The sequence below is a fragment of the Lytechinus variegatus genome, chromosome 16 (assembly GCF_018143015.1).
Source record: "Lytechinus variegatus isolate NC3 chromosome 16, Lvar_3.0, whole genome shotgun sequence".
In the NCBI taxonomy this organism is placed as follows: Eukaryota; Metazoa; Echinodermata; class Echinoidea; order Temnopleuroida; family Toxopneustidae; genus Lytechinus; species Lytechinus variegatus.
Window position 1 is genome coordinate 1160285 of NC_054755.1, and position 14725 is coordinate 1175009.

Here is a 14725-nt window from a genome sequence, read left to right on the forward strand (position 1 = left end):
ACAAATGTGACACTTAAACTAATTGAGAATCATTGCGTAAAGATCGCCAGCAAGATATTTCCTTTATTGGCCGGAAAAGGTGTCTTTTTTTCTTTTACCCCCCCCCCCTGGCCAGTGTGCCCCTCTCTCTCCCACCTCCTCCCTAACACACACACACACACACTCACACCCTCTCTCTCTATCCCCTCCCTTTCTGGAGAGCTCTCACACTCTCCTCTCTCGCGCACGCATGCATTCCTCTCTCTCTCGTTAATCTATACTGAGTATCAATTTTGTTCCGAAGAGATAGAGAGGGAGGGGAGAGGGGGAGGGGGGGCAACTCAACACATTAAAACAAACACGAACTAAAATTAACAGGGCATATGCAGTTTTATTCATATAAAACATAATATCATACAATATATACTAGTAGTTAACCAATGGGCATGATAAAATTAACATTTTGAACGAAACCTTGTAAAAGCAAGCTCTCAAAATTATTGTACTATGAATGGCGACAGGGGCGGATCCAGGATTTTCCAAGGGGGGGGGGGCACATTTTCCTGATGAAAAAATTTAACAAGGAAAAAAACTTAAATCAAGACTTAAGTACATTCCGTCCGCGAAAAAAAATGTGACAAGCAAAAAAAAGTCCTCGGTTTCAAAGGGCAACGGCATTTTTACATTACAAATTTTAAAATTGTGCCTCTCAAGGGGGGGGGGCACGAGCCGGTTGTCCCACCCTCCGTGGATCCGCCGGGGAACGACGACGTCTGGTAACTGAAACAGTTAACTAAAACATCTATAGCTTTAAAATCCTGTCATTTAAAGCATGGAGGTAGAATTTCTACCTCCATGTTTAAAGGTAGCCTACAAATAAAACTAAAATATCCAAATGTGAAAATGTCCAATGTTAGAAAATAGTGCTACTTTGCCCATAAATTGTGCATCGTACTTAAGAGTTTCTATTTCTACTTCTATCTTGAAGGGGGGGGGTCTAGGAATTGGTTAATTTCTCATGAAATTTTGGGAGTATTTCATGCAACAAAATAATGATTTTGTAATGACTAATTGTTATAAGGTACTGCAAAACCTTGCATTTTTTTTGGTTCAGAACAATTATGTGAAAATCACAAATTTTCATACCCCACTCATAATCCACTTCTTTATCCAAACCAATTTCCTAAAATTTAAATTGATATCTGTTCGATTTAAATAATACCTTAATACGGACCCTCATCGGGTTTTGTCATGAGAATTGAAACTGTATAAGTATGAAGAAAAAAAATGTAACGTATTGAAACAAGTTCATTTTTAACTCTCTTCTTCTAAGTTTGCAACCAAATAAAGCAAAAGAAAATCGTTGAAATTAAACAATATTTGGGTTACATCCCCAGCATTTTCCTAATCAAATTGCTTGAATCAATGAAGACAATATAACCTGATGGGTTCATATTGGGTTATGATTCAAATCGAAAAATGACATGGGCTTACAATGGTTTCCATGCATTCATGATGCTTCCCAGTCATTACGTCTGAACTAAATGACCCCAACAATGACGCACATTGTATATTGGCGGAGGAGAAGGCAGGATACTGTGTTGAATCTAAAGATCTGACATGGAATCTCAAAGCCCGTCTTCTAAATCACGCCTCTCTACCTTCATGTCTTCTAGATAACCTGAAAAGAAGAGCAGAAATTTAGTCTGAACATGATTTGATGGTATTATAGCTGTTACCATTTATAGAATTCATTTACAGTAATATATTTTTCTCTCTTCTGTTCATTATCTCTAACTTCCTCTGAAGCATCTTCGACATCTAATTAAGATAGGGAAATTCTGAATTCAAATTGCATGAATGTATTATTAATATTATCATTAAGATCCCCATCTGACAGGCAAATATATCAAGAAAATGTGATATTCGTAATGGCAAAGGTACATGGAAATTCAGGTAAAAGAAAACAAGGAAAATACGTTGGTAGGAGCTACAAGATACACCTCTGTAGTTGTACGATCGTATGGTCATTAAATTACCGCCCTCCTTTTCCATCCCTTTTTAATGGCATACATTTTTTCATCGTCCACTGATAATTATGTTATTGGTAAAGCAGATAATGCAATTCCTTCTCACCAAAGATCAGACTCTTCATTTCGCTGCTCTGGTCTAAAGCTAGCTCAATACATGTTCGTCCATTAGGTTTAGGATAAAAGGGATCAGCACCATGGGCTAGAAGAAGGCGCACAAGCTCAACGTGGTTATTTTCTACTGCATCGTTGATTGGTCTAGAAAAGACAATGGATAGAACATTGGGATATGATTAAAATGATTGAAGCGAATATTGTTTCGGATGCAGACCCCTCACCCTTTCTGATTGAAAAATAGGAATGATTTTGCTCAAAATTAGGAAAGAAATAGCATTTCTCATATGAGAGCACGTTAACGCAAATAGGAACCAACAGAATTAATAACACCACCCAAAATTTGTATACTCAAAACTGGCAATATTTTAAGCAGTGTATTCTTGTATGATAACACATTAATACACACTGTGGCATACAGTGTCGGGCACATTTTCGGACACATTGTGGTACACACTCTGATACACACCGTGGGGCACACAGTTATACACTGTGGTTTACTATGGTTCACTGTGGTTCACTGTGGTTCACTGTGGTACACAATGTGGGACACACTGTGCGACATGCTGTGGTGTACACTAATTAGTACACCATGTTCTTTCCAACATGAAGAAAGGGACAGAGAGTACGGAAAAGCCAAGATTTTTAAACTGTTAAATGCTCCAATCATCTGACCTGGTGCCGTCGTAAGCTTCCGCGTTCACATCAGCGCCGTGATTAATTAGAAACCTGGCTACGTTTAGATGTCCTGGTACGCAACTATCATGTAAAGATGTATAGCCAGCGTGATCGTGAACATTCACATCTTCTAGGCCATTATCGATGCAATAACGGAGTATCTCCTGTAATCAAATGCAAGGAAATTAGATGTGTAAAATTCACAATTTGTGTAAAAAGAAACTAATTCCAAACGAAGATAAAACAAATATATCTTATCTCTAGGCAAAAGCTGCCACTATTGGCACTAAAGAATTCAAGGAGTAAATCCTACCAAGTACGAATTTTCTTCACCTGGGTTGAGTGCAGCACATTGGGTGATTTCAAGTCCGGTGTTGGTTTTGGTGTTGGAAGCACAATTTGGATTGCTTCCTCTAGCTCCAACACCTTTTCTGAGTTTGTAAAACTGAACCAGATCACATAATTGACATCTCAACAACTACATGTAGTAAGTGACTTTTCAGGACCATCTTCATTTTATGTTTGGTGTTATAATCGTGTAAAGATTGACCCAACACCAATACCAAAAGGTCAACACTAAACTTGAAATCACCCATTGTAGATGGAAATCCTTGCTCAATAATAATAATAATAATAATAATAAACAGTTCTTGTATAGCGCATATCACAATTATGAATAATGTCTCTATGCACTTCCAAAGGATTTGGATATTATTATCCCAGCTGTAGCTTGGCTGCCGTAATTACTATGATTACAGCGCACACGCATAAAAGCATATTTTGATATACTTTATCGGTGGTCTTTTAACTGCAATTCTAAGAATCACACTGAAGAAGAACGGGTAGTGTAGCTGACCCAAATCTAATGAAAAGAAAGGTGTATTTTTTTTACATAATATATATTTCAAATTTCAGAATGATTCAGATTCACTTCGGTTTATTGAAAAAAATCAAATCCTCATAAAACAGTCGGAAGACTGATACAAAATGTACAAATTAATATAGATGCATAGTGAGATAAGTGACCTTGGGCATCGCTAATCTGCTGTTACAGGACGGATGGACTACTCGGGTAACGATTGTTCTTTCAATATTCAGAGCTCTTTGTCATGGAAAGTATAAAAAGCTTAAGAGGTCGAAAAACTTGAATATTTTAATACAAAGTGATATCATTTTGTATTTGAACACATTACAATAACATGTATTAAGGAGTGTGGAGAAATGAACTTAACATCTATCATGTCTATAGAACATGTCATAGTCATACTCGTACCATATTTCCAAGTTTTGCTGCTCGATGTAGTAAAGTTTCTCCCCGTTTCTTATTTATGATGAGTTTCTTTATTCCTGTAATTAAAAGTTTTTAAAGCAACTATAAGACTTCGTTACAACATGATAATAAATCTATATCTACAAACGACAGACTCACTCCGTCATGTATTTTAATTCCTTACATTTTTATTTTTTAACAGAAGGAGGCACGTTTTATCGTTATATCCATGCCTGTATGTCATGCAAAATCTAGCTCGCCAAAAAGATAAAGCGTCAAAGTCATTTAAGCTTTTTTACATTGGTCATTTCGGATGTTCGTGTTCATTTATAGAATTTCATTTTAGTTTTGCAAACGGCTATGTTTACCTAACCTTATCTTGATTGTATCATATCGTAGACAATTGAGACCAATTCCATTTCTTCTTCTCAACTTAATAACCCGTCTCATTGGACTTTCAACAATGACAAAAGAGCTGCGTCATTTTCAATTTAGCAATAGGGCGAGGGGGTCGGGGTGCAAAACGACCTAAAAGTGATGTCATGATGTCTTTTTATCGCCAGGGGTATTCTAGAGTCAAACGACGCACTCTTTTTAATACACTTCGTACTTCTCATTTTGTTACCCTTTGCCCCTCATGTCGTTTCTCCTCCTCCCACTACTTGAAAAATCCCATCGGGGCGTTCGCCCCCTTCTACAACCTATCTGTGATGCCAACCGGCCATCTTTGGCTAAAGAGAGGCTTACACTCGAGCCCATAATACTGTAGGTCACGCGATTTACTTAATGATAACACGAGTAAATTATTTTAGCCATGTTTGTTTTATCCTTACCAAGCGGTGGGTCCACCGGAACACTGTCCATCTCTAAAGACGTGCTATGAGTAGATGTATCAGTCTGAATAAGTAATGAAATGGAAAATATGAATTATGGAGGTGATAATCGTATAATTTGGGGTTATTAATAGTCATTTTGGGAGAAAAAGAAAAAATACCAGTAAGGGAAAACTGGATACGAGAGGCACTTTTCGGGAAATTGCTCTACCAGCAGTGGGCCTTGCACATATGATATGTTATTATGACCCGAAATTCTCGAATCTAAAAGCTGAACGCCTAGCAAGAAGGCAGAATGTCCCATTTTTAAAAGTATTTCGTATTATGTCTCAGCCGGGGATCAAACTCACGGCCCCCGTTAGGAGCAGGCGCTTTACCACTGAGCCACCATGCCCGGTTTCAAGTTACTGGTATATAACTAAGATTTAGTAAATGTCTTCTTCACTATTTCATTGTCCTATTCTATCAATGTTATTTGTTGATTTCTTGTTTGCTGCTACTGTCATTATCATTTGTAGCTAGGCCTGATTCTGATTAACATTAATTTTAATGTGACTTTTCGTTTCGTAGTCATCTGTTTATCATTTACATTATCTTTTCAAACATTAATGGAAAAATCATGAAATATTCGAAAGTTCAATGTTGTGCTAAATGATATAACTAAGGTTAGTAACATATTTTTTCATAGTTGTTTTCTAAAACGTGTATCGATTGCCTGGAGGATCTTAGGCATGTTAAGTAAACATGGTAAAGGCCTAGAATCTTGATTTTCAATCTCACCTCAAGATTGTTACTGGATCTCTTCTTTGCTTTCGGGCCAACATCAAACATGAATGTTTTATTCCCTTCTTTGGCAGCTTTTGACGAATCGTCGATTTTCTCGTCACCCTTCTGCTTAAGTTTAGCCTTTCGATGTGTCCGATGTTGTGATTGATTGCCGGAGGAGGAGCCAGAATAGATGCTTCTCAGGTTGACAAACTTCAGTTTGATATGATTCTCAGAATTCGTTCCAATCTCGACCCTAACCGATGAACCGCGTTCGTACTTAGAACCGGATCCGAATGAAACCGAGGCAGTCTCTGTTTCCGTCACTGTATCCACTTCCACGCCACATCGTTCAGATGATGAGGGTTGTGATAATGATGATAAAGATGGTGGTGGTGGTGATGATGATGATGATGATGATGATGGGAGCGATACTGCCGTTGTGGTTGAGAACGATAGAGGAGATGATCTCTTTCTTCTGATCCGATGTCGCCTGGCGTGTTTATTTCGTGGAGTGTAATCTTCATCGTCCTTGTTGATGTCGTCCTCAACCTTCATTCCGTCGTTGATGACGTCATCCAGATCGTTTTGTAACAGCTCCATGGCTAATACACGACTTGAATGACCAAGTCCTGCATTTTAAACAAAAAATAATAAAATAGTAATAAATTATACGTCATTTAAACCTGTAGTTGCAGAGTTTATCAATTCATGAACTCGATTGAGAGATTGGTAACCTAATTTGAATTATTCACATATTAATTACATTATAATGCTTGCTGAAACAGGTATTCAGTCGACTATTTAGTGTTTCATAATGTAACCAAATTACTCTACACTTATAGAAGTTTGTGTCAATTCACTCGCTGTTGTAAGTTCTGTATGTAATGATACTTTGATTGAAACTAATGACGACTTTATTTACAAGCAGATATAATGAATGTCACAATGATAATCAGAAGGTTTCACTGTGCATTGTGATATGCCTGGGGTCGTTTCATAAAGTCCTTCGCAAGACTGTATTCAGGACTTGATTACCTGATTACGACTTCATGACTTTATTCACGACTTGATCATTGTGCTAAACAATCTATCCTTGAGAAGCTGACTTAGCAATACAAAAGTTCCAATCGTGGGTAAAATCGTATGAACAGCTTTATGTAACACCTACTTGATGTAGCAGTTCTTGTTCTGGTAGGGAGGATGGTGGGCACAAAGTCTTGGAAATTATGTCTGGATCGTGATGAACAGTCTAAATATTGATGACATGAAATTAATGAGAAATTTATTAACCAGTGATTTCAGATCTTAAAATATTCATCCATCAACACATACATGTTTATTATTCCCTCAAGAAACAAAGCATGAACTCCATATTTCATATAACAGGTCAGAAAAAGCAAAGATGTATTAATGACATTTTATCAAAACACAATGATAAATAACAATGGCGGTCACAACCGTATGGCGGACCTGTGGAAATAAAACATTGACAAAAGAGAACATCAACTACTAGAAATAAAACATCAACTACTGGAAATAAAACATTGACAAAAGAGAACATCAACTACATCAACTCTTTCTGCAACGGGACCCTAGGTCCCTAGGTCCCGTTGTAGAAAGAGTTGCAATCAATCGCAACTCTAAAAATCATGCGCAACTTGATTTTCAATCAATCAACAGCGTGCATTTTAGACTTACGATTGATTTTTTCGGCTTGCGTTTAAACCCAACTCTTTCTGCAACGGGACCCAGGAAGGACATGCTGGGAAGATGAAACCTTGAATCGAACTATGCAGTGTTTCTTGTTATTTTACCTGCCGTCGAAGTGCCTCGTTGCTTAGTCCCTGCATTTCTGGTCTGCCATCCATAGTTGCTGCTTCGATGATTTCGCTTTTGTCTCTTTCTCTGTTCAAGGTGAGAGGCATTCTTGTCATCTAGGATGTCTTCTGTCTTCTTCTGCAATCGGGTTAACCTCTTCCTGAAGTCTTCTATACGGACGACCGCATTCTATTAGTATGAAATGAGGAAATATAAAGTATTCTGTAAATGAAGTCCCCCTATAATGCCTATTATCTACTTCACCCAGAACACTACATTTGGAAGAGCGAATAATTCGTTTATTTTAGAAAATGAACATGGAAAGTGAAGTTGTTTAAGAGTGAACAAGTTGAGAAAAGGTGATCCTATGACCTATCATATGCCTTTGGAATATTATCAAGAAAAAATTAGTCCCAAAAAGGATGCCCACCTTAACGTGATGGCTATAAAGATACTTGACCCTGATGTGAATATTATTTGACTAAAGTAAAGATATAAATTTGAGCAGTCACGCCGATGCAAACATATTCAAAGGCATATGCGCCATCTATCATTGGCTTACAGAAATCTCTTTGACAAATAATTGTTGTTTGTATGCATTTAATCAGAAGTCTAAACCTGGTGTTTTATGCTATGGGGGGTTAAAACTAACCTTCAGAGTATGTCTTTCGCTGCCTTGATAAACAATCCCCAGTTTTTCATCAAGAGAATCCATTCTGGTTGTCATTGTTACTGAGTTGTCTTTCCTTTTGTCCATCCAGCTTGATGTGTCAGTAGGTTGAAATAATGTATCTGGCTCATCCGTAGATAGTCCACTTTTCATTCCCGTCTCAGGGCGAGTCTCAACGTCACACTCCATCTTTATGCACTGATTTCTAGAAGTATTGTCTGAACATTTCTCGGACTCGCAATCCTTTTGGAGGTCGTGCGTTTGTGAAGACAAAGCTGTACCATTTGTAGGCTTGCACATTCCGTGTCCACTGATACTCTGAGGCAAAGCAACAGCAGAAGAAACACTTGGGGTTAAAAGTTCTGACTTATCTGACGTTAAGGAACAGTCCTGGCTACTCGGATATATATTGTTGATGGTGGCATCTTGAGGAACTGCTAGGGGTTCTATTGATCCCGGATTCACCGCATGGGGTTTCCTGGATGACATCAAAGAAGTTGGTGTCGAGCTATCCATTAACCGCCCACTGTGAGTGTGCAATCTTTCTCTTGATAATTTACCGTGTCCTTGCAGGTTTTTGAAAAATTCTTGGCTGGATAATAAGAGACGTCTTGCCAAAGCGGGCAAAGGATCAACAGAGGTTCTGTCATTGGTGTCCTTTGCCCTCAAAGTCATAGCTTCTTCGTAAGAAGGTAATCGGCTTTTATGTCGTCTTGATGATAATTCGGCAGGAGGATTCTTGTCTTCGTGCCTGATGCAGGGCGAATCCTCTGTCAGATCGATGACCGAATGGTCATCAGCGACATCCAATGGACCTGCAGTTCCTAATGCGACGTGAGGATTGCCACTGAGCATACTCTGACTAGAATTGGCCATTCTGGATAGTCTGGGAGGGCGATTGAACTTCGTCAATTTTGATAAAGTGTGGACTTCTTGAGACGCATTACTCATTCTTTTGAGTGAGAGCCTATACTTTGGGTCGAACCTCTGAAGCTGTTTATTTCTGCGTTTCAGCAAATTTGCATACTTGCAACGCAGAAGGGCCGTCTTTCCATTTCTATCAAGCGAATTGAAATATGTCAAATGTTCTCTCTTCAAATCTTTGAAAATCCTGTCCTTGTCTTGCTTATAACGAGGGATTTGCCTCGGAGCCTTCTGTAGAGGAGGTTTGACACAAGGGTTATTCTTATTTTGTTCACCAATACAGTGTTGTGGAAAAGTAGAAGGATCAATCTTAGTGCAGGCTGGTTTTAGAGTAGGATCCTTTACCTGCGGGTTGATGCTGATGTGGCGACCACGAGGAATGGTATCATCCCACTTGGGTCCAGTATTCCTTACTGGATGCAAACATCCATTAAAATTTGAAGACATTTGTTCGTTCTGGTTGAAGTACTGACTACATCCATGATTATCGTGAACTGATCCCAGCGAAATCTGAGCATTCCTTAACTTGTCGGATGGGTTCCGAACATACTGCATTTTGTTTCCATTACTCTCCTCCGTAGTATTGTTTCCTTTATCATTCATCATAGTTATCCTACTTTCAGTATCTGTTTTACCTGTCCGGTGGTGCTCCTCGTTCGCAAATCTTGTATTACACCCAGCCCCGCCCATCATGTCCGTCCAAGTATCATGATGCATTAGACTAGATGCCAACATTTCTCGATTGTAAGACAAAGACTTCATCTGACCCTCCGCCGTATCAGTGGGAAAGTCACTGAATTCAGGAATTCGTTGATCGAACGAAGGTGGCAGTTGCAGAGCCCCGTTGTACGATACCCTTGATCTGTCAATATTCGTCTGTATATTGGCTATTTGATTATAGTTCGTCAGGGTATGGTCAATCTGGTTACTGACAATGAAGTTTACGTACTCCTGGTTCGTATTGGAAATACCCATGCCATTCGAGTTACGTACATCATCTAAGCCATGATCAGTTGCCTTGGGTCCTGTAGATATCGGGCAACCAGATTGTTTGCTGGCATCTTGGGTGATTTTCTGACAGGATGGAACTATTCCATCCGCGTGGAAAGGAACTAGGTGAGTAGCCTGTTGACTTCCTATCATTGGCATTGCAAGTCCCGTCAATATCAGTAATGGTTGGCTATCTGCAGAGTTAGCTCCCTGTCCTATGGTGGCTCTTGAGTCGGATATTTTAAGCAATTCTTGCTGCGATATATCCCACTTAGGAAGGATTGGTCTTTGAACGGAAGGGCTCCTCCTTCCTCTTGGTTTAACAGATTTAACGTTTCCTATTTCGTGAGTGTAGGAGAACCCTTGATCGTTGACATTCTGTCCCTTCTGGGGCTGCACTCTGGCTACTCTCCTGCCTTCAATTCGTTTCCCTACTTCACCCGAAGATTCCTTCGACATGCCCTTCAACATCATCTTCGGTTGATGATCTGGCTATCTGGTGATAAAGCAGAACGCCTCACCTCGTTTGGTTAGTTTAAATATGTGTTTTTTCAATGTCTCTCAATGAATCGAGTGGTGTATTAGATCGAGTAAATTGGTCTGATTTCTGTTAACCACGTTCATCTTGCACTTTATCGATCGGTTGTACGCTCTGTTAAAGCTCGCTGGCCTTTTGAACACGTGAGATGGAAATCGGTTGACCAGATGGACACATCACACATTACAAGGCTATGCAAAGAAATAAATAAAAGTAAATAATGGTGAGGATTTTATTTTAATAATAAGGTCATAGTCCACTCAATGTAATATACAGAGTTTCCGTGGGTGGGGTGGTGGGAATTTCACACCGGCCAACTGTCATGACTGTAAGATGTACATGTGTATTCAATATGCATGCGTGTTGTGACGGTGAGTGTAGGTATATAAAAACGAGAAGAGGCCTAATAATTGCCTTCATTTGGAGGTGAGGTGATGGCCTATTCTTTCGTCTTTTATTCTTTTTGCTTTGTCATTTTTCCCCTGAAGACCAACGTCCTTCATTAAGTCATGAGTCATGGCCTTTTTTTTGAGGGGGGGGGGCTTGTCAATAGCTGTTACAAAATGTACCCTCTTAAAAAAATCATGAAATCTGCGTCTGGAATCTGTAAAGAACTAACAAAAATGACCTTTATCAAATGAAATATCTATTTCTTGGACAGCGTTTTACATCTGAATCCAGAACAGAATTTAATTGACTTTGCATTTCACTTCCTTCTCTTCTCTTCTTTTTTTTGTCGTGGAAATTTGAGAAAGTGAAGGCAACTGCTCCGAGCCCCCCCCCACCCCCTTCTCCCACCTGTACTCCAGTGATGGGAGTTATGAGTGATATTTGCACATTTTCCACGATATTAAATCACGTGAGTGGCTATCAAAGATAAAATCATGCATGCAAACAAAACATGAATATTTCAGGGTCACAGATAGGGTAAAAAGTTTATGTGAATGAACATACGCTCATTGGACTTTAATACTGATCAACCGTCGATAAGTGCTGAAGCCACCTTGCCCTTTTCCCTTACGGTTCATCATATATGGCAATTCCATAAAATGATCAACCTTTTTGTACACCCGACCCTCAATTTTCTCAAGTCTTACTTCACTTCATGAGCTGACGAAGTTATGGTCATTTGAGAACATTACAGACTGTCAAAAGAACAAGAAATCAGAGACTTAAGATTTCATTAAGGTCCCCCATAGGGGGTCGGACGTATATATTTTTTTGGAATTGCCCATTATTAAAATCACAATATATTCCAGTCATGTTATAGCTCTTAACGAAAAAAGTGTCCCTGCCAAAATATACCACCTCCCCCGGACTGAAGTTTCTGACTATAGACCGCCATCGTTTGTTAGTTCCGACTATGACAAACCATATGTAAGGGTCATCAGTAACACAAAAGGTTCGATCCTCTTAAAGGTAAGTCCCCCTCAGAAAAATGTTGATTTGAATCAATAGAGAAAAATCAGAAAAGCACAATGCTGAAAATTTCATCAAAATCGGATGGAAAATAAGAAAGTTATGACATTTTAAAGTTTCGCTTATTTTTAACAAAATAGTTATATGAACGAGCCAGTTACATCCAAATGAGAGAGTCGACGATGTCACCCACTCACTATTTCTTTTGTTTTTTTATTGTTTGAATTATACAATATTTCAATTTTTTTAGGACCTCCTTGCCTGAAGCACAAAATGTTAAAATAATGGAATTCTACGTGTTCAGGGAGGAATGAAACTTCATTTCACATGACAATGACGAGAAAATCAAAATATTTCATATTTCATATAATAAAATACAAAAGAAATAGTGAGTGATGTCATCAGTTCCCTCATTTGCATACCGCGCGAGATGTGCATATAAATGTTTTGTGAAATGAAGCGGAACTTTAAAATGTCATAACTTTCTTATTTTACTTCCGATTTTGATGAAATTTTTAGTGTTATCCTTGTTGAATTTTTCTCTTTTTATTCAAATCAATTTTTTGTTGGGGTGGACTTGCCCTTTAATCAAAATGGTGTAAAATGGTTCAACTAATAGGTCTCGAAGAAACCTTCTTAACTTACTAAGTTATGACTAAAAAAATAACATTGATGGTGAGATATTGTTCATGAATGAGCGAGCATGCATTACATAAAAGCCAAAATTTGTCACTTAAAATTTACAAGTGATTTGTAAATTAACTTGAAATCTTAAACAGCGCTTCATCATATTGTACATGGTAGTGAAGATATATCAAATTGCAGAGCCAGTGTGTCCTTTGAAATATCATAAACCAATGATTGAAGATTGAATACATGAAAGATGTCTGTGATGATCATTAACTGATCAATAATTAATTAACAATGATATATAACGCTCTTTTGTATCCAAAGGTATAGAGGGGTGATCACATGCGAACAAGTAGTTTCAAGAGAATCCTTGATGCGAGCAAGGAAGATCTGAGGAAGTGGTGATCTGTCCCTTGTTTCTGACCTATAGAAAGGACATTGGTTCGCATCTCGATCCTGCCTTGGTATTTAAAGGTTGGTTAATAAGGCATATCATAGCAAGCACCGCACACACCAGACACCATTACATTTGATCTTCACCCACGCACATACCAACGCATACAAAATTTACTCCTTTGAAAGGACTATAAACAAAAACAAAAATGCCTACCCGCGTCACATCCCATTCACATGGAGAGGTCCCCGGGAGAGAGGTGTCCAAACTACGATTCAGGCTACCAGCTTTCTGATGTTAGAAGAGTACCACTGCCGTCGATAGTGATTGGTGAGTGGTGAAATGCGTCTGAAGAGCGAACAAGAGATGATGACGATTATTCAAACTACGCTGTGAGAAAGAGGGAGAGGGGGGGGGTAGGGAGAGAGAGGGCGTGTCATCACTGGCTTGAGAGGGAATGAGAGATAAAGAGAGGTGGGCGTTCAACGGATGATGAGAAGTAGATAAACGCCAAACACAATACCAACTATCCAAGTTCAATAGCTTCGCTTTGATCAGACACACCTTGGTCCCGTGACACAAAGGTTAGTGATTAATCACACTTGATTTTCACGATTGATTATACATTGTAGTCAGTGTAATCAATCGTAGAAACATGTTCTACGATCATTGCTAAGCTTTGTGTTACGGGCCCTGGTTCAACTCGTTGAGCGGGCGTTAGGCATTCTTGTCATTTCTAAACGCAGGGCACTGGGAACGATTTTCTTTTTTACTGGGGGTGCTGAAGCAAATTTGACAAGCAAAAAAAAAAGGTGGGGGGGGGGTTCACGACAAAATTCCTGAGAAATCTGACAAGCAAGAAAAAAAAGTGTTTTACTACAAAATATAGATATTTTGCTTATATTTGACCATTTTTTTTTAAACACCGAACAGAATTCCAGGATGTGCTGACTATGGAGAATGATACACACAACACCCGCGCTTCCCATGGCCATAATTCTAGTGCTTTCAACAGCAAGGGGATAGGGGGTCAGGAGCCATAGTATTCCCTCCTAAAAATGTTACGTGACCAATAAAACAAATAAAGGAGAATGAAAATGATATCATTTTGTTTACTAAAATAAAAATATTGTCAAAATTGATCGCATCATCAGCTTTCTTTTGATTAAAAAAAGGTAAATGGACATATGCACCATATGCTACACTGTAAAAACTGTGGTGTTAAAACTGACACCAATTGGTGTTAATACACTCTAAAAAATGAAGTGCTAATTTAGCTCTTAAAGAGCGTGTATAGTGACTGCATTTCAGAGTGCTGATTTGTCTGGTGCACTTCATTTCTTAGAGTGTAGAGGACCACACCCTGAGGTGTTAAAATAACACCCTAGAGATCGAACATTACACTAAAGAGTGTAAATGTAACAACCATAGGTGTTGTAATAACACCTATAGGTGTAAAACTAACACCACCAATCTAACACCGGTGTAAAATAACTGGTGTGGTCCTCTATGTACACCGGTTAACACCACAGTTTTTGCTGTGTAGTTTGGCCTCCTTACATTTTTTTATCATTACACCGCTGGCCAGCACCAAACTTTGGAAAATTTTCATCCCCAGCAGTACATTTCGTTTTCCTATGGAGATTGTCCTGGGCCACGTAGCACAAAGG

General features: G+C 38.8%; 1 protein-coding gene across 1 annotated transcript; it reads right to left on the reverse strand.

Annotated features, from left to right (window-relative positions):
- Positions 1 to 352: 352 nt before the first annotated feature.
- LOC121429954 lies at positions 353 to 13435 on the reverse strand. The gene is made up of 10 exons (XM_041627219.1): positions 13272 to 13435; positions 8143 to 10803; positions 7487 to 7679; positions 6841 to 6921; positions 5685 to 6301; positions 4905 to 4968; positions 4075 to 4148; positions 2799 to 2965; positions 2116 to 2267; positions 353 to 1660 (listed from the first exon to the last, which is right to left on the reverse strand). The coding sequence occupies exons 2-10, from the start codon at positions 10546 to 10548 to the stop codon at positions 1608 to 1610; spliced, it is 3807 nt and encodes a 1268-aa protein (XP_041483153.1). The 5' UTR covers positions 10549 to 10803; positions 13272 to 13435; the 3' UTR covers positions 353 to 1607.
- Positions 13436 to 14725: the final 1290 nt, after the last annotated feature.